At 43.0% G+C, this 24311-nt stretch overlaps 2 protein-coding genes across 3 annotated transcripts; both read right to left on the bottom strand.

Moving 5' to 3' along the window:
• Positions 1-10103: 10103 nt before the first annotated feature.
• Positions 10104-18924, bottom strand: LOC147136803 (ras-related protein Ral-B). Of its 2 annotated transcripts, none has more exons than XM_086051671.1 (5): positions 18755-18924; positions 13850-14022; positions 11486-11694; positions 11218-11395; positions 10104-11075 (listed from the first exon to the last, which is right to left on the bottom strand). In XM_086051671.1, the coding sequence occupies exons 2-5, from the start codon at positions 13961-13963 to the stop codon at positions 10953-10955; spliced, it is 624 nt and encodes a 207-aa protein (XP_085907797.1). In that variant the 5' UTR covers positions 13964-14022; positions 18755-18924; the 3' UTR covers positions 10104-10952. The 2 variants fall into 2 exon arrangements, with proteins under 2 accessions (XP_085907797.1, XP_085907796.1); XM_086051670.1 differs by lacking the exon at positions 18755-18924 and adding an exon at positions 18351-18699.
• A 633-nt stretch (positions 18925-19557) lies between these two features.
• Positions 19558-23548, bottom strand: rmp64 (ribonuclease MRP subunit p64). The gene is made up of 9 exons (XM_086051715.1): positions 23434-23548; positions 23143-23297; positions 22959-23047; positions 21924-22052; positions 21757-21831; positions 21371-21660; positions 20795-20853; positions 20506-20702; positions 19558-20430 (listed from the first exon to the last, which is right to left on the bottom strand). The coding sequence occupies exons 1-9, from the start codon at positions 23516-23518 to the stop codon at positions 20115-20117; spliced, it is 1395 nt and encodes a 464-aa protein (XP_085907841.1). The 5' UTR covers positions 23519-23548; the 3' UTR covers positions 19558-20114.
• Between the last annotated feature and the right edge of the window lie 763 nt (positions 23549-24311).

Here is a 24311-nt window from a genome sequence, read left to right on the forward strand (position 1 = left end):
TCAAACTGTCCAGTTCCACCAAACTGTTCCGGCATCTGTCAGGGCAGGACGACTAAGATCATACGTGTGTCGACTGTTTTTTGTTACAGTTTTTGTTACCATCTGCCCTCTATCCTCACCATCTATTCTGTCTTACAATGTGTTCTAACTAGCGGTAGGCTATACTCAAATAGCTAACGATACCTGCTTACTGTACCTTAGCATGCAGTTGTGAGACTTAAGCCAGTGGCACTTTGCAATAGGCATTTAGCTCATTTTTTTTTAATGTAAAATTATACCTGGGCATTCGTGGTCTTTTTACACTCTCCCCCCCCCGGCTCGTGTTTATTGTTATGTGAGCCCGCAGTGATAGTGCGCGTGGATAACGTTGAGCTTAGCATCCCTATCCCTAGCATCAAACCTCCCTCACGACAATAAATCGGCATTCTTGAAAACCACAATGCAGTCCCCGGAGGGTCTAAATCGACTCGTTTCCACCGAGGAAGGAGCAACAACTTATTTGAATATCCGTTTGATATCTTATTCCTATCTAGCACTTTCTTAGATAATTACCACCTAATTTCCAGCCACAGTGGCTGTGTTATGCAAACACTATGCACCCTTCAGTCCACTTGAATACCTCGGAGAGATGACCCTTCAGGTGCGCAAGGGGCTCTCCAGGTAGCAGAGTGGGGTGTGATTAGCATGACGTGCTGCTGCGGAACCAGATAATCCCGTTGAGGATCGTTTGGATCCAAACAACAACAACAACAACAACCCCAAAAAAACGTAGTAAGGTAGCGTGTTGATCCCCTCATCTACTCCATTCCTTCATTTATTGGTACTTAATGCAGCAGGTCCTGATGCAATCATTGCTCACATTGCATATGCAAATCAATGTAAGCAGCCCTGCAGTCTCCCGCTGCTCACATTTATTAATAGCCTCTAATGAAAGCCCGCCCATGCACCTTTGACATGAGTTATTGCGATTATGAGCGCCCGCCGCCAGAAATGATCACGTGGGATAATTATTGCCGCTCGAAGCCAGATCCAGCTGGGCCGCTTGCCCGTTCATGTTGCACCGGGATTGCATGGCGAGGAGCCTCAAGTTCCTCTACTCGCCTCTCGCATTGGCCACGTGCTGGAAAGTGTCGGGTTCAGTCCAAGGTTTAACTTCACGTTGCAAAGAAAGCCGTATCGGGTCTCGCGCGCATCATTAGAGAGCATAACTTGTCTCTGAAGTTGTTATTGATGCTCATTCTCATTGGAGAGTTGACTGTTTGAGCAGACGAATAGAAACAGAGGCCTCGTTTGCTTCAGTTCGACCAAAACTCCGGAGCCTTCATTCCCCCGGTACAATGGAGTAAATGCTGTGGACCAATACGATGCTTCATTAGGAACAGATGCTTTGTATACTTTCGAGCGAGAACACTGCCATCCATCCGTATTCCATTCTGCTTAATGTTTCTGTCTAATTTGAGGACTTGTGCGATAACCGGGGACCATGTTACCCTTCTTTTGGTGTGATTGTACCAGTCATTTTTACTCGTTTAAAGCATCATTTATTTACCTATTTATTTATTTACCTGTTTTTCGGACTTCTAAATGAGTACCGATTTTTTTTTTAAACAATTAGCGACAGGGTGCAAACTTTCCTCAGAATATCCGCTGGGGGACAACAAGCTGTCTGTTACTCAATAAAAGCAAAAAAAGAAACACTGAGGTATGAAGTAAATGAGGGATATAAAATGAGTGACAAAAAGATGGAAAGATTCTGGTTCCATGACGTGATCTCATCACAGCAAGCCATCTTCTGTAAGAAACTGATGGGAGGGGCATAATGTGTGTATTATTGCATTATTCAGAACCCAGTGTCTAGACAGTGGGTGACCCTCTAATGGGCGCACAGACTGTAGTCTCTATTATTATGATAAAATCAACCCGAACAAAACTAGACAGCGCTTTGTGAATAGATGATAAAATATTCCAGGTCGGAATTGCAACATTACCACCCGCATCTTCAATTTCAATACTGTTTTTAAGCCTTCACGCACCTAAGTGTGACCTCGTCTTCATATTGAAAGATCCTGAAGGTTGGGCGACAAATAAGAGGTACAAATCTGGACAAATGTGCCGAGACACTTCTCCTAGGAAAATAAAAATCCTCAATCAGAGATGGGCGCACTGTTTTTTGTGAACAAATAAATCGTCATATGTCTTCGAACTGCTCTTATAGTATGCAGTGTGTTCCAGACGACCAACATGGCGCACCGCCCACAATATCTCCACCGATATTTGAAAGTTTTCTCCACAAAACCAGAAAGAAGATAGGAGAAGCTAGGCCAGCTGTCAGCACTTGCTAGCGCTTCCGGTTTTGGTTTTCAGAATGAAAAACGGGCACCAGTTGCCCACCCCTGATCTAGATATGGATCAATCTAAGATTGTCTACATATGCTATGCTAATAGTCTTTTTTTGACTATTATTCCTGTCGGCGTAATGGGCATTTGTCCCAACGCTATGAAAGCCGATAAGATAAATGGGCAATGTCATGCAAGTAAACAGCAAAGGATGCCAAGACGACAAAGCCACATTGCAAATGTCACGGCAGAACAAAAATTGCTTGCAGCAAGCAGAGGAGAGGCGACACAGCCTCTTTCTCTGTTCTTCACCCAAGGCCGTTTTGACTGACAGAAACTTAAGTGGAACCTGATCTGAAGGTTTAAACAGGGCGCATACAGTATTGGACAGGGAGAAAAAAAAAAAAAAAAAAAGCCCAATTCCCCTTTAGTGCCAAGAAAAAGGACAGCCATTTTTGTGTCCCTCTGCTCTCCCCTCGGGAAAAATTTCATCAGAGAGAGCCTCGACGCTGATCTGGTACCGGAAATCTTCTGGGGCGGGGGGGGCTTCAGCCGAGCGTTTGCCATCGCACTGGGCAGAATCCTGTCCAGCAGCATCAGGAAGGAGAGCGATCTTTTTCCTCGCCACATCCTTCCATTTAGCAGCCAGACACGCACTATCTATCTATCACCAGGTAACACCTACTGCTGAGAACTTTCCGGGCTTAATCAAAAGGGGGACCAGATCAGGATGGATGATGGCACCCCCTTGATAAAGACTATCCCCTCGCAAGCTGTGCCTCAACTTTTTATGTCACTGCGTCAAATACTGCAAAATAAAACCACAGGGAAGAGGCAATAAACACATCGGAATTTGTTTTTATCCTCCAACTTCACCGCGGCCATTTCAAGCCGTGGAACATGACCGTAAAGAGATTTTTTTTTTTTTTCCACTACAGTTTGTTGACCGTGTTTACTTTTGTTGCGTGTTTCCTGTCTCCGTTATACCATGTCAAGTCTATTCGTTGTTCCGCTTGTGTCAACCAATCGGCTTCCTCCTGCTACTCTTGTCCAGAGTGTCTTGCCCAGGTGTGCCTCGTTGTCTCGTTAGTTTGCCTGATGTCCTTTTCTGTCTTTTTTGATTCACCGTTGATGCCGTTGTCCCGAGCCACATCACGTTTTATTTCCTGTTTCTTTGGTGCTTTGAACCTTGTTGTGGGGGTCTTTCACCTTTTGGCACAACACCACATAAATGTTTCTACCCACAATTGTGACAAACCTGGCTGACTGCCGGCCGCTCATGAAAACAAATTTCCTTACAAACTGCCTTCCAGTTTAGTTGTTTTCTTAACCCCGTCTCTCGGTGTGCAGGGGGCCTAAATAGTCATAAATATATTATATAAGAAATGCAATATTTCTTATATGATTTACAAAGCTAAAAAGAGCCCAGGGTCATAATGGCCCCCAAAGAACTCATCCTGTGTACTGTTGATTTTATATTTACCCAGCTTCCGTCATTATATAAGGAAAACTCATTAAAGCAAAAAAAGATGATTCCAATCTTTCATTCAGTACACTAACATTTGTTTCTCAGCAAGAGCAATAAAGTTCAGTTCGTTACTTTGACGCGGCTCGTGCTTAATTGTCCAAAGCTGTCAGAAATGGAAAATTAAAAAGCCTCAAAACATTGTTGATAGCTCATTATTAACGTCATTATTAACCAATTCAATCTTTAGCACTCACATTACCGCTGATAGACCGTGGGTCAATGAGGATAATTCACTCTCTTTTTTTATTCATTAAAAAGACGTTAAAATTATTTATTTACCAATTTGTGAAATGAACCATTTTCATTGTATTGTATATGTTGATTACACTTAATAAGTTCGATGCAACACGTTTCATATTGAAAAAAACGCTTTGGATTGGAGTGAATTGGTCAACTTGACTCGCAACATAACAGGAGGGCAAGTCATTCCCTGACAGTGTCAATCAAAACTGACCATTGTTATCTTCTAACAGCACCTTTAAAATCATAATGGTAGTGTATGATCCAAATGCAGACTCCCGTGGAAAGGTTGCGAGGATTTTCCCAGACGAGATAACGACTCTCAGCTTCTTCAAATGAATGTTTGGGCGGCTTCATGCAGAGAAAAACACACGGGAATCGCTGTGGGATCGCCTGCTGTTATTGTGTTCGTTCAAGGAAAGGCCAGGCCACAACATGAGGCACGTTCCCTCCTTCTTATGAAAATGCGCAAAATACACTACACGAAGAATACATTGAAGGAATATACAGTATATCCCAATTCTGGCTTTTCTGTGTGGTCTTTTAATGTTCTGGCCTTCACAGTCCCTTAATGGCAAATCCTTGAATTGGTCGCAGAACTTTGATGCCATGTTCTAGACAAGAATTCCATCAAGAAATCATTTTAAACTGACATTAATTTCCACATCCGGCAGGAAATCTGGACAATGTCAAGGTCAGTGTATGCCGAAAAAATACATCCAAGTTGCGGCAGGGTCTCCACCAGAGCAACTTTTTTTGAACTGAAGCGGTTGACTGATATTTTCCAGTATGTCTTCAAGGATTTCTACAGGAGGCATTCACAATGCACTAGTCCGTATTCAGTGCAAAGGTGGCACAGCATTTTCTATGAAGGAGGCTAACTTTGCTCCTGAAACTTGCCATCTTTTAGCTTTCACTAATGATGGACAAATGAAGCTTCAGGAAGGACTTGTGACACTCCTGTAGATGTCACTCTGGAAAAGTTTCATTGCACTAGCCTTTTTCCTTAAACCAAGAGCACCATCAAGAGGAGTGAACAATATCACAAGTGCTTCACGAAGGTTCATTTTCCCATCGCTAGCTTTCACAAGTGCATCAAATGTTGAGCAACAGCCAATTTCAATGGGCACCAGTTTGCCCTCCGGTGGACAAAATGGGGAATGACAGTTACTTTTATTGAGCTATTACAGATGTTGTGTTCTATCCCCACGGGCCGTATTGGAACCCAAGATGGGCTGGTTCCGGCCCACGGGCCACACATTTGACACCAAAGCTTTAAAGTATATACAGTGGTGCCTTGAGATAAGAGTGACCCAAGATATGAGCCAACGTTGGGCTGTTTTTTTTTTTTTTTTTACCTGCGACCAAAACACATAAGAAGTCATCACTGTCACATTAATCAGCAAAATAAAAATCGCCCAGTACCTCACTCAACTGCAAAATGACAAAGTGACTCTGAATAATCAGATCATGGCTGCCAAAGCAGCTGACGACATGTTGGATTGTTTGACTATTTCTGTGTATCCAGGGCACAGAACCCAATGCTACGGACATTTCATATACATAAGATATGGATCAATAATTAATTGCCTGCAAATTCCACAAACACGCTCCAAGCGCTTTTCTTCCCAGGTGGACGTCTGAGCTACGAATGCAAAACAATCGACGATATTGCCGCCGCAACGACAACTTAACTTTAAGGTTAGCCGATAGCAAGCATCAAGAAAGTAGCAGTCAGGCTTGAGACATACTGTAAATAAAATCACAACGCAAATTGACAGAACATCTGCCCTCTCGGTCCTCTGCTGCCTTTTCTAGTTTCAGGAGCCAGTGATGTGCTGTCACCTCCGCCTGTCAACGACGCAGGACAAAGCGCATCGACAAACCAGGTTCTGACTTTGTCCAGTAGCTGCGTGCTAGAGGCAGCTGTCATAAGGATGAGCTTCCATACAGTGCGCTATACTACTGTTCAAAAGCTTAGCATCACGCACACACAATTTGCACATTGCTGTGCTTCTACAGATATATTTAGCTTTGTAATTGTACAAATGAAATGATTTTAACATAGACGGTGGTGCCTTGAGATACACGTTTAATTCATTTCAGGATTTACGCATGTATCTCAAAACACTTGTAACCCTAAATCACCGTTTGCCATTAAAACGAATGGAAATGTAATTAACCTGTTCCGGCCTCCCCTTAAGAAAAAAACTATTTAAAAAAAGGGAAACATGTTTTCAATAAGGAAAATATAACTCCATGATATTGTGCTTTATAAAAAGACATAATGACAGAATTACATACAATGTAAAGAATTAAAAATCTTGTCCATCCTTATTAATTTACTGCGGTTTCATCTGGTGCGTGCAACTAGGCCAGCGGGGGGCAGTATAATACAGTCATGCAGACTCAAACGAAGAAGACTATCACAACGACTCTACTGCAAGTGACTAAGGTTAAAACATTCAAAGAATAATTCCCATGGAATGTATGGGTGCACTTGGTAGTTACAATTAATCGGTATTTAAATTATAAGGGGGTCGTTGGAAAAAAACTCCTCAACTGTGAGAGGTCCCTGGACCCCAAAGGTTTTTGAGAGCCCTTTGTATGGGTGTCCTTGGGAGATTCCATTGAAAGTGTGCAAGATAAGTAGACATGCATCAAAGGAGGCCATATGGGAACGAGGCCCAAGACAACGTGTGCTGGATGGAACAAGGACACGGGCGGGACCCTCTTGTTGGTCTTCCAAGCACTGCGGGACTATTCTGCCACATACGTAGCCCCCCGGTGAGCTGAGCCCTGTGGCGCATGGAGGATACTTGTGGGCATCCATTACTCACAACTCCGAAAAGTAGGCCTGCTATGTGACAGATGAGACACAAAAGTACTGAATAATGCACAATTTCAAATTGTGTGCAGGGGAATTGCAGCACTTTAGATTACAGCTGCAAAAGATTCCGATTCCGCAATGGAGGCTTCATCTTACGTGCAAAACGGCAGTCTGGCTGAACGGCGCCACGATGCAAAGGAGTTCGAATGTAGTGTATATCTGAAGTCTGAATGGTAATTTAAAGATAACATGTCATGTTATTCAAGTGAAGACAATTTGACGTCTTCTGAAGTGATAGCAACAAAGGAACAAGTTGTGCTCTTACGACAGTCCTGCTTTGCTGGCTTTCCTCTGATGAAACCTATTTGCAGGATAGACAGTCAAGTGGTTGTCACAACTTCAAGGGAGGTTTGACAACTGAAAAAGAAATGCAGCTTTTAAATACATTTGTGCAATCTGATTCATCTTGCAACTGATGGACGACCTTTCTTTTTGACTGAAAATGACATCACAATGACGAAGGCTCCGCTTGCAAACATCACGTGAGCAAACCCAGTAAACGGGTGAGCTGTGACAGTCGTTACCTGAGCCCTGAGTAATTGTGATGTCATTCTGAGTCGACAGCACGTGGCAAAATGGCCGCCCACTGAAATGGACAAAAACGAGTGGATTTTTTCTGCTCAATTCATATTCAACAAACGCAATATTAATTAGACTGCTGTGTTCGGACTTTAAGTCACCGTATGTGATTAGACTGTGTTGATTGTGTTAGCGGAAATATACATGGTTAGAAACACAGTTTTTCTTATTCTTAGTTTGATGATTTTAATTTTGGCGATGGGTGCCCTTTTTTGGCTCGAGCACCTGCACCAAAATGTCTGAGCACTTGCCTGATTTTCCACTATTGTCCTTTTTCTCTTCTATTGGGCAGCGAGTGCTGTTCTCTTCCCCTTAGGTGGCCTGTAGTAAGCGTCACTGCCATATTTCCCTGGGCTACCAAAATAATTTGTCTGAATACAGAAACAAAATATTAACACACAAACACTACAAGTCCTCAAATCAATCCTCAAGGTTTTGTTTGAGGGATCAATAATACAAAATCACTGCCATTCACTGACTGAATCGTCACCAGTGACCGAAGCTCAATAGTGAGGCGTGCAGGGAAATGTCGATTTGGAACGAAAGGAGAAGCAATACTGCCATCTAGCGGCCGAGTGGAGAACAGCTGCTCCCCCGTTCCTCCGAGGCAGCAGCGGCAGCTGCTAAAATAGAAGTTATTCTTTGTCCGTTGCATTTATCTTGCAGGTCGAGTGCAATTCCACCGAGTGTGTTTCTCTTTGCGTCTAATGAAGGAGCGTGATGGTGTTTTATCACTTGAACATCCTCATCTCCAACATTAGCTGCGATATAATGAGGGTTACACAGAGGACGGGGCCCCTCTCTGCACAATGATGAAAGACCTCGAAGTGTGCCGATGACACTGCATCGGTCATTAGGCAAACTCACTTTGCCCTTTCATATCTTTCCGAATAAGTGCCGTCCCGCGAGTTTAACGGACCACCTAATCTGTCTACTTAGCGCAGAAGGGGACGGGTGCGGAGTGTCGGGCGAGCGGGTAAATGTGCACATCAGGAGGGCTGACATTTGCTTTCGCCAGTGGAAATGCAGTCAAATGCTAGTGGGGTTCACTAGTGATGTACATTAGGCCTCAGGGTGGGCATTTTCCATACTGTGCATGGTTTAGGGTTAACACGCCACTTAAATGTGGGGGCGGGGACCATACGTAAATGATGATTCCGTTACAATATAATGCACACAAAACACAAATCGAACCTAAATGAATGTTTAAAACAAACAGTTACAAAAGATTAAATGCAGAATGATTGTACTTAAAAGGTAAACACAACGGAACTGTACTGTATTTATATGAACGGTACTCGATTTTGAAGGGGGGGGGGGGACCACTGTAACATCATGCAGTTTAAAATATTTAAAAGTGAAAAACTGCACTTATCGATTCAATTAAAATGTAATGTACGTAGGTTTATTTGATTGAACCACTGAGTCTCTTAAGTTTAAGTTAAAACATTTCTTGACATTTTGTTGAATGAAGTCTGTCGACATTTTGTTTAGGATGGAATTGTGCCGAGATGTCTGATTGAATACAACCGAACTGTACAGAAGTGTAAGATCATACAGTTGAAATTGTAAGTGAGCCATTGTGACATTTTCGTGAATTAAGTGATCCCCCCAAAAACCACCTCCCCATCCCAATGTACCACTAGAGAGAGCTCACGTACCAATAGCGGTACAGATCTTCCACTCGAGGAATCACTGATCTAGGTCGGGGTAAATTCCCCTCTGAGTAAAAAGACACAAACGAGCCCCTAAGTGGCACACACACAAAAAACTAACGACTTCTATGTTTGGCTACAGAAGACTCAGAGTAATACTTTAAGTCGGTGGTATTTCCGTTGTTTTGCATACTGCCGGGGGACACTGTGTGTGTATATATTTTGGAAAGGCTCAGTGAAGGATTCCAGCAGTGGGATAAGACTGAGCTTGAACAAATGGGTGGCTCTTTATCACTGTCAGAAAAAAGACGAGGGAGGGTGTTAGGAGGTGAGTGCCACAACAACCTTTGCCACAAAATAGACAGCAGAACAAATCACAGGTAACAAAGAAATCTTTGCATTGTTTGGCACATTTCAGTAACAGGAACATCCATCGGAGAGAGTTGATTTTCAATTTTCAAAGCAGCAAAATTCACTTTTTTTTTAGCCATAACAAGGGGCGGCCTCTTTGTCCCTTGCTGTCGACTTAAAATGACATCACTGTTGATCAGGTGACGACCAACCACCGCTCACCTGTTTTCTGCAATGATTGGTGGTTACCTGAGAAACTGTGATGTTATTTTGAGTCGACAGCAAGTGGCAAAATGGCCGCCCATTGAGAAGGACAAAAACAGGTGGATTTTACTACTTAACTCATATTCTACAAACGTAATATCAGAATGCCGTGTTTAGACTAGTGGAGGCACATAAAACAAATTCTTGTAAGGAACATTTGGGGGTTACTAACCTTTAAGTAATTTGTGGTTATTAAGACAATATTAAGCATCAAATTGTTCATGACTGCTGAGGAATGGTTTTGAAAGAAATGAATATCTAGCATATATAAAAAGACATTTATTCAGCAATGCTCACAGGAAAGAAATAAAACAATCGCAATAGTGTGTGAATAAACGGCAAATTGAGGAAGGAAAAAGTACAAATAATGTTAGAAAAGTTGTATTTCCCGTAGTTAAGACATTGGTATCGACACGGAAAAGTTAGAGGAACTTAATCAAAATACGCACTTGCTGCCGCTGAAATCGTTTGAAAATTTTTAGTGGCAACCTCTGCTGTAGTGCATGTTCTTCCAAAGAGAGAAAAGTCGCTCCAAAGTTGACCTGTCGTAGGAAACGGATAGTAAAAGGTGCACTTTGCAAATGGTGGGAAGTCTCAGAATGACATCAACATTGGAGGAGCACCATAAAAAAAAGAAAAAGAAAAACATGACTAAGAAAAACGTTTGGCCGCGTGTGTTCTCACTGACTTATTTTGCAGTAGCTAGAAAGGGCAATTCATCATAAAAAGACAATGTTAGATTTGCTGTAAATTTGGTTTAACATGATAGCCGGTAGCATTAGAGATAGTTTGCAGTAAAAGGAGAAGACAATCCATAGTGCAGATTAAGATTGAGAAAGCACACAAAAAAAAACAACAAAAAAAACACAAGCACTGCGACAGCTAACGGACAGAATCAAAAGACGTCCCCAAACCAAGAGTTAGTGTCGCTGGCAGTTTGCTTCATCGGTCAGGATCCGTGCTTAGCTTCCCATGGCACAGCAGCCCACATGGCATCAATCAAGAATTAAGGAGCTCATACAGGTTAGAAAAATGCACATTTGAATTGAACGGAAAACAAAAAACAACTGGGCAGTTGGATTGTGCGTCATCAAGGTCCGTGAGGATTTCAGAGTAGACAGCATCTCTCTCTGAAGCTCTTCTTGTTCTTCTTGTTCTTGCCTTTTCCGTTTTTATCCTTGTTCTCCGACATTTTCTTCTCCCGGATGTCGCGCATCAGGTCAAAGAAAACCTAAAGTGCAAGAGCAAAAACATACAGCTCCACATACAAGGGCCGGTCCGAGGTTCTGTGTGCGTGTCTGTTACGATGCGTTCGAATGTGTGCGCGCGTCTGACTTCATCTCATCTGTGTGCTGCTTTGTGCGTGCCTGCACCTTATCAACATTGGCCCTGGTTTTGGCGGACGTCTCGACATACTGGACAGCCCACTCATCGGCCTTGCCGCGGGCCTCGTCCACAGACACCTGCCGACGATCCTCCAGGTCCGACTTATTTCCCACCAGCAGCAGAGGGATCTTGTCCTCCTCCGCCTTCACTCGCAAGATCTGCTCCCTGCCAGCACACGCACACACACATTAGTTCTCCTAGGCTTTAATTAGACAAGTTAAAAAACCACCAACAACAGGAGGTCGGTCCAAGCACCTGAATTCGGCAGTGGCCGTGAATGACTCGTGCTCGGTGATGGAGAAGACGAGCAGGAAGCCCTCGCCGCTTCGAAAATAGTTGTCCCTGATGGCGGCGTAGTCCTCCTGGCCGGCCGTGTCCAGGATGTCGATCTGGACCTCCTCTCCGTCCAGGACCACTTTCTTCCTGTAGCTGTCCGCCTTGGTGGGCTCGTAGTCCTCCACAAACTGGCGGCGACAGGATGTGATATTTCCTCTTGAGAGTTCAAATGTAATTTGGCAGCTTGGTGATGAGGTGCTGCCTCCATGAGGGAAAACAAGTCATGCTGTCTTTGTGGAGGCTCACGTGCGCGGCGCAGTTGGGTTTATTTTTTGTAAGAGTCGGGGCTCAAAGTGCACCCACGTCTCATTCTGCCCCCCGGTTGCCAAGAGAAATCTGTACTCGCCATTGGGCCAGTAGTGAGTGGGCGGAGCAACCAGTGGCCCTCAAAACAGGCTAATTTGAGCAAAACAATAAATAATTCCAAATGTGTTCCAATTCTTCATCCTTCACACGTCACAGACACAAAAGAAACCCTCGTATGTTTCCGTGAATGCTGTCGATGTGAATTGCCGTCAACTACTTTGTACGTTCTTTTATTGAACTGGGAGGAGAAAAGTCTTGGCCAACTCTGGTTGGATCATTTAAGCCCGTACCCCACAGAGTGGGCAAGGTTTACGAGTGTTTGTGAAGGCAGCGAATGTTGATTTTTCTTTAGCGTTCTTCAAGGTTACAAACGTTCAAAATGTTGAATGTTTAAAATTTTGGGGTGAAAAGAAAAACAGTTTGTGAATGTCTGGCGAATATCTGCAACCTTGAACGAACCCTAAAGAAGAAAAAATACAACATTCGTTACTTTTGCAAACACTCGCTGCTCAGTGGGATACCACTTTAGCTGGGAAAGTTGGGAAAAAAAAAGATTAACTATGGCCGGCAGATGGTAGCATTGCGTTTCTTTTGGATGAGCTCACCATATGTCATAACAATGTGTAAGCTTCAAAACATGACAGACCCTTGGAAATGCAACGGTTGCTGTGGGTGAACACAGTGATTGTCAAGCTAAATCTACTACAAAGAATGTCACAAAAGAGAGAAAAGATAACAGATCATTTCCCTTTAGAAGGAGAAGCGATGACGTAAGGTACGTACATACACACGCACACACACTACTAAGTACTACTACGACTAAAGAATGCAAATAGGTTGTAAAGTTTGTCAAATGTAAAATTGGTTTGTTGTTGTTGGCATTTTATAGACCTTTTCAGGCATCACAAAAAGCAAAACATTCTTAGCATTAAATTCACTGTTTTGTATAAAATATATCTTTTTACAAAAGGTTTGTTTTCTGCATTTCTTCACCCACAATGTGTGATTTGGGCGAAACCAACCCACATTTTACTACTACACAAAATGGGAAGAAGGTAAACACAAACTTGTTGTGTGATGAAAGAATCATTTGGCGGTTTCTGTGTTTACAGTGTCATAAAACACACTATTCTGTGAGCCTTGAAAGATCAGTCTGAATGTTCTGAATTGGCTGGCAACTCAAGAGGTTCATTTTTTTAAACTGGCTGGCATTGAAAGCGTTAAAGCACCTTGATGGACCAATAGCAGTTTTTAGATTCACCTTCTCACACGTAAACTCAGAATCTATGTTGATGCAAGTAGTCAAATAAGGAGAGCATCTTTTTTGTAACTGTTTGGGTTGTATTCCAATCCAAAAACCAGTGAACTGACTGGCAACAATTTGCATGCATTTGCCTATTTGGCTTCAATGTCTTAAATTCAACAAAAGTGAGGAAGTTGCAATTTTTTCATTGACCTTCACAATGGGGACATGCACACAACTGCCACTTAATGAGGAACAACGAGTATTAAAACAACAATATCCGTCAGCAACAGTCGATCACAAAGGCATGCTAGTTGGAGTGCTCAAATTGAGCGTCAGTATGAGGGCAAACAGGTGATTAATATTGAAGGGACTCTTCTAGCATGGCATGCCACAGGGGAGCTATTTTAGCGTGGGGCCATTTTGAACTACAAGATAACAAATTGAAAAAAAAAAATGCAGAACAGTTTCCAACAACGTGGAGCAACAAAGAAATCTTATCCAACTCGGTCATTCTTTGTTCCACTGGCTTAACTGCGGTGGGAGGTTCGAAACACTTCTAGTGATATGCCCCACTTCACTTGGAGATAAGACAATTTTGGAAATAGCATAGCATGTCATACACGCACAACAAAAACGTGAGTGGCACATTGATCGTGGAAACCGGTCCAGTGTTCCATTTTGATCAAATTAAGACGTTTTCAATTGTTATTCAAAGCAAAGTCATAACTTACCTCATCGTACATAAACTGTAGGGTAAGCGCCGACTTCCCCACACCGCCGCTGCCAACCATAATCACCTTGTGCAGAGCAAGAGAACTCTGGTTTTTACTTTTACTGGTCGCCATCGTCGCAGTGGTCTTGGCCTCGCTCGGACACGCCCACACGCAGGATTTCTTGACGCAAGCTGTGAATGACAAGTGGGAATCAATTGGATAACGTCCGCCACTGTGAGGTCATTGCGATTGAAAAGGTGCCAAACGAACAAAGCCCCAAGACGGCTTTTGGGGATGCGCGACAAATCCTCTTGGGGTGGCCTCTTTGAAACGAAGGCACAATGCAGGTTATAGCCCGAGAGTTGAAAGCTCAGAGTCAATTGTTTTCACCTGACTTTCATATCTTGCGTCTCAGTTTCTTTTACTTTCTTTTAAATGCCGGCCCTGTACAAGAGTCTCATGTGAAGTGTCACACCAACCAGAGGTTCAGTTCAACTAGATGTGTGTTATTTCATTTGTTAAAAGGGTGAAAATCAGGTATAATTGGTCCACTTATGTAAAAGATTACAATTAGACTAGGGCGCATAGCTCATTTTGCCACAAAACAAAAAGAGGGATTATATCTCGAGAAACTCATTAAGCCGGGTCACTCGTATCTCAAGGCACGACTGTACAATGAACATCTCTGCCGGTGAAGGCTCCCCAGTGTTACAGACACTGATAAAGACCAATCCCAGAGCAAGACATACTAGCGGAATTCCACAACACACAAAAGTTATCTAACTGACTAAACACGTCCTCATCGTAATCTATTATCGGTCAACACTACACGTCATTGTCCAAAAAGCACATGACTTCCATTATCAGGTAAACAAAAAGGTCAAGTGTGCCATCGTGTGGCATCATCTTCTCTCCCTGCCTGACCAGGAAGTGAGTCCGTTGCATGTCCTTCCGGCCTTTGTTAACAAAGCGGGTCAGTGAAATGCTTGATGGACAGGATGCCCAAATGTGCCCTACTCAGCATTTAAGCGTGGGAGGGGGAGGGGCGGCAGGTGGCGGCCGAGGGTGTCGGCCTACATTATTAAAATGTGACCCACTTCCACGTGCGCATGCAGACATTTGTAATACTGTAAATAAACCTATCATATGTCGAATGAGTCACAACTACTCAGCAAAGTGCTTGAACCGTTTTCCAAACGCATTGTCCTGTCTGTCTTTAAGACTGACCCATTTATGGAAGATGGTCTGTTGCATGCTAATCCACTCTCGAGGATGCGGAGTGAGGGGAATGGGGGGGGGGGGGGGTGGCCTTTGGGGTCTCCAGACCACTTGGGCTGCTGGGCTCCTGAAATATACATGCGACTGTGCAACATGGACGACAGGATTTGAGCTAAACTCATTTTTGGGGGGGAGGGAAAAAAAAAAAAAAATCTGAATGCATTCCCTTCCACTTTAGCATGGATGCAAGATGCCGGGACCCCCCGCTGACTGCGATGAAAGAGGACAGCAACAACAACAACAACAACCCAGTGTGCCCCCAAAGCAGGCCATGTAAAAAAGGCAATTTCTCCACAAGGCACTAAACACATCATGTAAGCATTTCGGTCGATTAGGCATCAGTCAAAGCTGTGTCCATTAAATATACGATTCCATCACAGTTGAACCTCGCTGTCATGCCCGCAAAAGGCTAACTATGTATACACAAATAAAAAGTGTACAAAATGGATGGGCTGGCACAAGCGACTGAAAAAAGGAGCGTAGGTAAGTACATGTTAAAACACTAAATCATGTTGTATTTGATGTATTTTTAGTTTTGCTCTCATACGGTAGGCTTATGCTCAAATAAAGACAAATGAACCATGAATTAATCTGAAAATGTGGAGATGCGCTAAATGAAGAAACGAGGAGACAAAGGTGATTCATGTCTCTTTACGCTGCACAGCAGAATTGACTGTTTACGCAGCAAGCTACTCCTTTTCAACCCGTTCGTGGAGGCTATATCATCCCTTTCAACCCAGCTTCAAACTTCAAAAGGGACCCTTAAGGCCTAGATAGACCAATCCGACGTTGGCCAACTAGGACCGACGCTTCCTGACGGGGTCCGATGCTACGATGGTGTTCGCTACATCAATCAGATGGCGCAATCCGACGCCGGATTGGTGTGTGTATTGCGTCGGTCGAAAGATTTTGAATCCAGTGATGGTTGAATAAGTAGTAATAGCGCTCGGATAGTCTCAAACCAAACAGTGCATTCGAATCTTTAGGAGTATCATGTCATGAATTTGATCTCTTTATCTCTTGCGATTGTGCCGGTTCCCCTAATCAAGCATCCGCACAAGAACTAATTGGATATCAAGCGCAAATGAGTCTCTCTTGTGAAGATGGTAGAAAGCGGCATGGTGGAAATGGAGCAACAGCGGCCCACAACGCATCCTAATGACACCAATGATGCCAGGGGATGTAAAACAGAGGGGTCTTTGACCAAATCAGGCAGCGGGAAACTAAATGCGGTGGTCAGCTGCGCTACTCCCACAACACGTATAGAAATCCAGTTGCGTTGAAGAGCACCAGTCCAGTTAGAACGGCACAAAACACTCGGCTATGTTTTCATGCAGCAAACTCCACCTAGCAGCGAGAATCGTGGAATTAACAAAACAGCTGGAACTTGTTGAAGTTGGTGGTTGTCTCCCAGCATTTCTTAAGTATGAATCATCTGATGGTCTTGTTGCAAAGCCATTTCATCGAAAGAAACTGCAGGGGGGAGAAAAGATATAGTCGCTCCCCCCTTTGCTATTGTGACACCGTCCACTCTTCTGCAAAGACTTTGGAGTGCGCCAGTGGGAATTTTTCAACATTCACACTGAATTTGTGACGTAAGAAGTCACTGATGTTGGATCACAATCTTTAGCCCCTTGCACATTGCCTGTAAACCCTTGTCCTGATTCTCCCGCCCCCGCCCCCCCCCCCCCATCAGGGACACATTCAAACGACACTGACATGGAATGGAGGATAAAGTCCACCCAGATTTTTTTTCTATTAGGTTTCACAGCTGCTGAGTTCTATATAAAAAGCAAAGGCGGATAAATCCTCGATCTTCTGTTTTCAGCTCAGATGTGCCATTTTTGGGAAGGTGAAAAGGGTCTTGAAATAAAGCAAAATGTGTCCCACTACACTACATGGAAGAGGTTTTGCAGCAGGACCTTTTGCTGAAATTCAAACAATGTCCCCTTGGTACTCAGGAACAGGCACAAGGTTCACTTTTGTGCTAGGTTGCCTGGAAAAAAGTAAGAGCTTACCGCAAGTGGGTTAGACATAGAATACAATACTGCAAAAAACAGACATGGGGGGAAAAACACATTTACAGTGGGCGTAAAATTCTATACACCCCTTTCTATTGAACCCTTGTCCTGACTGATACCTTTGAACAAAGACAAGCCGTGGACGTGCTCTGCGGCCAAAATCCCCGTTTTTCAGTCTCTTGAATCTCTTTGCAGCGTTATTCCTCAACGAGTGCTTTTGTCAGGAAGGACTGCGGACAGCGACTCTCAGCTGCACAAATTTTCGTTTTGCAAAACTAGCCAGTTGACTTCAACACCCTGTCCCGCTTCGGTACCTTTCACCGGTACCTCGGGGGGGGGGGGGGGGGGGGGGGAATTCTTTTAAAAAGCTGGCTAGTGGAAAGAGGCTTGTGACAATCCCATCACTCCAGAGCTATTTGAAGGTAACCCCCCCACTAGTACTTCTCAGCCTGTTGATAAAATACAGACAATTGATGACAGCTTGGTATGTACTCCTCTAAATCCCTCCCTTCGCTTCCCAAACAGCGTTGGGAAGGTCTTTCTTAACATGCACCTCCATTACAACACAAAAATCCTACAAAGACAGAAAAACTTCATTTGCACCACTTTGATGACCAAAACCAAAGGGAGATACAGTGAACTATAGGTGGGTCAACAAAATATAAGCTCAAGTAAGAGCAAACTGATGCAAGCGTGTTTTATTTGGACCCATGTCCCCAACATCCGTGTTTAGTTTTCTATTAAATGGTGCAGGTTACAGAAAACATTACGAGACCATAAGAGATGTGAATCTTCCCTTATTTTGCCATTATGATCGGCTTTTGTTTTGCCCACACCGAAGGAGACTCCTTCAGGCAATTCACAACAACCTTGGCCAACTGTGTACATTAAACCTACAGGGAGTTATCGGTTTACGACGGAGTTACAAATTTATAATTAATTATGTCATTGACCTACGCGAACGCGGTAGTTGTCATATTTGCACAATGTATTTGTCCCAAAAACACTTGTAGGCCAGAAATCTAAAACAAATGAAAAATCGTATCCTCGCTATGTCGTAAGTCGGGACCACATTGAAAAACTGCACATTGGTACAATTTTGAGCTTATATGAACATTTGGTACTTAAGCACAATGAATTCAAGTAGGAATGGTAGGTTGAGGTTCACTTCGACCTACGACGAATTATCGTAGAGTTCAATTACCATTCACCGTACGTACGTATATAGCACATCACATGAGGTCCATAAAGCAGGAGGACGGTTGGGTGTGTCGCCCACTCAGCAGGAAAACTTTTCAGCACCAAACATTCACCTCAGTGGGGAAACAATTCGCAGCAATTCTGCAAACCACTGGCTATTTATCAACAACGCTATGTTAGCTTCAATGTTAACTCCGAAGTAGACAATTTTCGATTTAGCTTTTACAACATGTATTTCATGATAAACGACGTTACTAAAATCACATTAGCACGTCGCTGTTGTAATTACCAAAGTTGCAAAATTAGTCAACTTGACAGTGACTAATTAGCAAAGTAGTAGAAACACAACCCAAGAGGTAGCTTGGCAGCTAACGACCAAAACCGGAACTAAATTCAACACCTTTTGTCAAATTTCTCAACCTACCAATGCAGGATTTGTATTTCTGCTTGGGTCGGTGCTATCTTGAAGTTTGGCTTAAGGGACCATATCGACGCATTGGTTCCTTCAAAATAAAAAACTAAAAACTAAAAAAAAAAAAAAAACGAAGCAGAAGCAACAAAAGCCCCACCTTCCGGATGTCAAACATCAACGGCCAACAGTCGTCATCGGGCTTTTTTTCTTTGTTTTTTTCCCCCTTCCTTGCCTTCCAAAGGGAGCACAACACTGTCACCTAGTGGACGGGAGTCAAGAGTTGAGCGCTTAATCCTTGAATAAAACGTCTACACGCCCTTGTTCAAATAACTCATGTTGAATGGGAGTCAACACACGTCTGCAAACATTCAAAGTGATTCATTTCGGTCAGCATCACAAGTGAAACAGTCAAGAACATAGCCTGAGCCAAGAAACAAAAGCTGAAGCACATCTTATATTTGTCCGATCCTTGTTTTCATTCATGCTCTTGACATGCTGCCGCTCCACCTTCGCTACTGTAGGTTTGGTGTTTTTTTTTTTAATAAGTTCAACCTTCGTTTCAATATTTTGCAAAAAACACACTTGGCATCCTCTAAATGGAAAAATGTGATATTGTCCAAGGTCATGGTGGAGGGAATCATGAGCAGTTGCAAAAACAGTCAGTGTTAGCACAAACCCTTCTGCTTGGTGGTAGAACGTTAAAAAAGAATTGCAGTAAAAAGCCTACTAAACAGCTTAATTTTATTTGGAGGTAAATCGGAGGCACTTTAAATGGTGAAAGAGGTTAATTATGAACACAGCCACACACACAGCTATGAAGGTGTGCACAAATTTATTTTTTGAAATATCACTCACTTTCAGGATGCACATTATGCTTCCCATCCCCATGATTAAAACTGTTGCAAAAATTTGCCTGTTTTGACGGGGTGACCCTGTCTCATGCAAGTGAGCAAATGCTAGCCGTGCTAACTATTGCTGGCCTAAAGGCGTGTGCAGATTTTCTGACCATGATGCCTGGAGACCGACCAAAGAAAGCATTTACTGCATTTTCCCTGGTGAAGGCAGCACTTCATCACCAGGCTGCTGAATTACTATTTTCTAAAATGGCCAGATCAAAGATTAACCTAATAATAATTTACTTAGGGATTCCAGAGACCTGATCATTTGTATTTCATATACAAGCAATTAAACAAGTATTTTTCTATAATTTTACACTGAATTGAAGACTAAAAATGACAAGTATGAATGGTTGTCTGTTTCAATGTTTCAGCCCAGTGATTGATTGACAGGTCATGTGTCACCTGCACAGGTTAAGCGGGGAAAAGAAGAAAAAAGAAAAAAAAAATTGATGAACAGGCGCATTTAAAAGCAATCACAGACCCACAGAGGCAAAAATATCATCAATGTCATCGTGGTTGTCACTGTGAACAATCACTGCTGTCGTCCTGCCTATTGTTCTGCTGATCCAATCATCACTCGCCAGCGTGGACGACACGTGCTTCTTTGGCTTGAGTCTCTTTGCGGCGTTATTTCTCATTTGGGAAGATCCAACAAACTGCCTCCTAAGTGACCAGAGACGCGTTCTCAGGCGGCACGCAGCGGAGGGTCGGGGCTTCCGAACCGGGCCTGGAACGCCGCAGAAAGCCCGGCGAGCTTCTCGTTTGAACGTCCGCAACTTCTTCTGGACGCTACAAATGAAAACACATCACGCTTAAGTTAACGCGGTGCCCGGTTGACGCCTTGCTCTCGATTGTCGTGCTTACTTGTAACCCGCAGCCTCTGCCCCTCTCATCCGCTGGCACTTTAATCTCAGGAAGGTTAAATGGCGTTTGGTTGGATTCATTTTCTTGGATTCGCACCACAGGATCATTTGGTCCAGACAGGAGGCCATGTCTTGATACGTAGCGGCTTGCCTGGTGTGTCTGCGGAACACCCGTTCCTTCTCAGACGGCTGCCGTTTCTTCGGGAGGATCGGCAGAAGGAGACACTGATTGGATAAGAAGCAGCAGCACATGCATGGCGGAGAACACTGACTGTTGTCCGCTTACATACCTTTGCGACGCTCCTGTGAGTGGTTTGAACAGGCGTCACGCTGGCGTCCAACAACAGCTCTGCAATTGATTTGTTGGAAATCATGATTTTTATTATTATTAACCCCGCCAAACTGAGCCGTGATTGATTGTTGGCCGAGCGCTGAGCAACTGTGATGTCATTTTCAGTCGACAGCAAGTGACAAAATGGTCGCCCCCCCAAGATGGATAAAAAACAGGTGGATTTTGCTGCAAGTTTAGACTAGTGGGGCTGCATAGATCATATTCTCATAAATAAAACTTTGGGGTTGACTTCCCCTTTTTCAAAAAAAGAAAAAACAGAAAACAAACGTGTACAGCAGCTGTCACTCAATACTGCCATCTACAGGACACTGGTGAGCATTGGTACAAGTCAACACACGACTGATTTGGATTTTATTTCTTGGAATCACTGCGCCCCATAATACTTCACCTTTTTCTGAGCCTTACCATGCCCACACACTTTCCGGGTTCCCAAACCTTTCCCGCCTAACTCCAAAAAGTTATTCAGCAAACTTGCTAATGAAATGTATAGAGATGAAATCCACACGTGTCCCACCTCTTTGCACAGCAACACCCAAGTCTTCTTTAACCTTCCTCATCTGCCGCAGACGGACCGGAGCCTTCCGTCTCTCCTCTTTTGCCTTGTGAGTTGTCACGTGGAGAGCGGATTTTGGTTTCATAACCAGTAAAGCCGCATCAGAAGGGGCGAGGAAGTCGGCCATATTGACGGGCAGGGTGAAGTCAGTGAGGAACGGCATGGGCCGAGCCAGGGCTACTTCCGCCCGCAGCTCAAAGAGATGCCGGTAGAGAGCCGGCAGGCAGGCCAGGATTCCTCGGAAAATAACCCTGATGGCCAACAAACAACCGTGGACAAATGCTCTTTAATTGACGCAAACCGTCGCAAATACATCGAAAGCGTTTCGTGACAAAAAGTTGACTCACCAGAGGCGACTGAGCATGCTGGTTATCACCATATTCAGGATGATAAACTCATGCTTCATGTGCTGCTTGGATAAGCTGAGGCGAATGTTTAAGGGAAGGCGACACGGAGTAGAGAAGCGCTCGGGGTTTCATCTCGGCATATCTGGTGGCGAATGGACAAAGGATACACAAAAGCTCTGCTACAGCGTCTCAATGTGCAGCTCATCAGCTGCGCGGCTCCCAGCACTTTGAGACATTGCCACTCCAGCACGGCTTGGCTGGGAAGATCGCCCTCACCCGCCTTCACGCTCAGCCCACTGAAAGAAGACACCAAATGACTGATGAGTTTTATTTGCGCCGTGACTACGGTCAAATCGTCTTTCCCCATTGAAGTAAATGGCAAAATTGTTAACACAAAGAATACAACATCCCAATGTCAGATTATAATTTCGATCCACCATATATAGTTCATCATCATGCTGGCTACAAACGTCCTTGCTGATATCTTTTATTCAATTCTTCTTCTTCAATGACTTTAGTCTTGAAAGTAGTCAAATTTTTATTTAAAAAAAAAACAAACAAACAAAAAACACACATTTCTGTCTTGAAAAAATACAATATTACGAATTTAAAATGTATACCGGTACAACATTTTTTTTTTTTTTAATCTTAAAAATATTTTTTCACTCAAACACAAAACTTCGTTCTTGCAATATGATTTTTTACTTTTCTAAAATATATTTTTTTTATCTTGATAATATCCAAATCTATATCTTCATTTTCTAAATATTTTCACTTTAATATTTAAAAAAAATAAAAATCAAGAAAACACAACTTTTAGTAAATAATAATAAACAATTTATCTTGAAATTATAAATGTTTTTTGGGTAAAGATATCAATTTTAATCTCAAACAAACAACTTTGTCGGAAAAAAAGACAATTTTTTTCGGGTCATATGACGGATCTCGAGAAAAAAAAAACATGTATATGGAAAATATACAACTTTGAATCAACGACTTTATTCTTCTAATATTACGACTTTAACCCTGAAAATGTACTCGCTTTATCAGGAAAAATAATCTGTTCCCTCGAAAATATACCACTTCAATCTGACATTGACTTTCGAAGTTATTTATGTTTGTCTTCGCTTTGGCCCTAATTCTCCAACATGCCTCTTGTTGTCCAGCACGAGTGTTGAGAACGAGTAAAGCGTCGTGCCCACCTTTGAATCCTGTTGGGACACAAATCCGCCAGACACTGCAAAGCACCGTCCAGCTTCATCTCCTTCAATCTGTTCACGCACTGTTCCACCTGGATGACAGGAATCAGATGCAATAAAATACACGTTACACACTTGACACGCCCCCACCATCACAGTCCCGCGCGTTACATTGCGTCCACCTCACCTGCTTTAGCACCCGAAATGTTTTGTTGCCCCTTGCGCTGTTGTTGAGATTGTACAGCAAGTCGTACAGAACTCGAACTTCCGTCTGAAGAAATGTACTCCGAAGTACTTTGAGGACTTTGTCGTTCTCCGTCAGCAGGTTTTTCACAATCACGCCTGGAAACAGCAAACGACATTTTCTCATTTCACGACACGCACCCAGTGTGAGACACACAACAGCCCCACACGCGGATTTTTAAGTTAGTTTGGATTTACAGTACACCAAAAATAGTATCCGAACAACATGTCCAACCTGTTTTTGTAGTAAAGTTTACGCGGACACTGGAAATTGCACCGGGAAAGGGAACATTTGTTCTGTTCCAGGGATCTCGTGCCATGTTGTTTTGAGAACATACGGAAGTCCAACAGCCAATAGAAAACGTGTATAACATGACGTCCAAACACGTGGTTAAAAGGGTCAAAATTGCGCGATTTTGCGCAATTCATGTTCTCTCCTTCCAATGTATACTTTTATCTGACGTCGACCAACCTTAAATGCGCCATCCAAAATAGTATGAATTCCAGGGGCATTACAATGAATTTCCTAGGAATACACTAAGCTTGCATATTTTGCCATTTTGGTGTTTTTTTTTATTTCTTTCACAAGATAATAAAACTGTCATTTTTATGTTAAATATCGTAATAATATCGAGTTTCTCCAATTTAAGGCTGGATGGCAAAAGTCAACGTTAATCTGCGGATGTTTGCTGGCATCAAGTGGTCACAATTAAGTGGTGCATGTGAAATTTATGTCAAAGATTCTTCGACTTGCCGCAATTCCCCTTGACATCTAGACCCCCCAAAAATATATTCTACATGCGATGAGTGGGCACCATTAAATGAATTAGACTATCATACAATACAATAATATATAACAATCAAGAGATTACTGTAAATAATTTGCCACATTAATAGTAATTCAAATCCCTTTTCAAAGTATTTCTTATTTCAATCAGCCATTTCCATAGTGCTTGTCCTGATTAGCCTGCCAATCACAAGGCCCATAGATGAACTACTCACACTCAGACCCGTGGAAATTTTATAGTCTTAACCACAAAAACAAATAGACGTCCCAACAATAAACACAATGCTGAATATCTCTCGTGTGAGGGGAAAAAAAAGACAAACAAT

Source organism: Filicampus tigris, chromosome 14 (genome assembly GCF_054856515.1).
Source record: "Filicampus tigris isolate MCC_2025a chromosome 14, RoL_Ftig_1.0, whole genome shotgun sequence".
NCBI classification, from domain to species: domain Eukaryota; kingdom Metazoa; phylum Chordata; class Actinopteri; order Syngnathiformes; family Syngnathidae; genus Filicampus; species Filicampus tigris.

What these genes read in the sequence shown, in the direction of transcription:
- LOC147136803 (XM_086051670.1), bottom strand. An exon ending in ACGGCCACTGCCGAATTCAG is followed by an intron (nt 11,396 to 11,485) that starts GTGCTTGGACCG and finishes GTGTGCTGGCAG; the next exon opens with GGAGCAGATCTTGCGAGTGA. An exon ending in CCAGGGCCAATGTTGATAAG is followed by an intron (nt 11,076 to 11,217) that starts GTGCAGGCACGC and finishes CTTGCACTTTAG; the next exon opens with GTTTTCTTTGACCTGATGCG.
- rmp64 (XM_086051715.1), bottom strand. Translation starts at nt 23,518, where the DNA reads ATGGCACGAGATCCCTGGAACAGAACAAATGTTCCCTTTCCCGGTGCA. An exon ending in GGGTGTTGCTGTGCAAAGAG is followed by an intron (nt 20,854 to 21,370) that starts GTGGGACACGTG and finishes AATCAATTGCAG; the next exon opens with AGCTGTTGTTGGACGCCAGC. An exon ending in GCAGAGGCTGCGGGTTACAA is followed by an intron (nt 20,431 to 20,505) that starts GTAAGCACGACA and finishes TTTCATTTGTAG; the next exon opens with CGTCCAGAAGAAGTTGCGGA.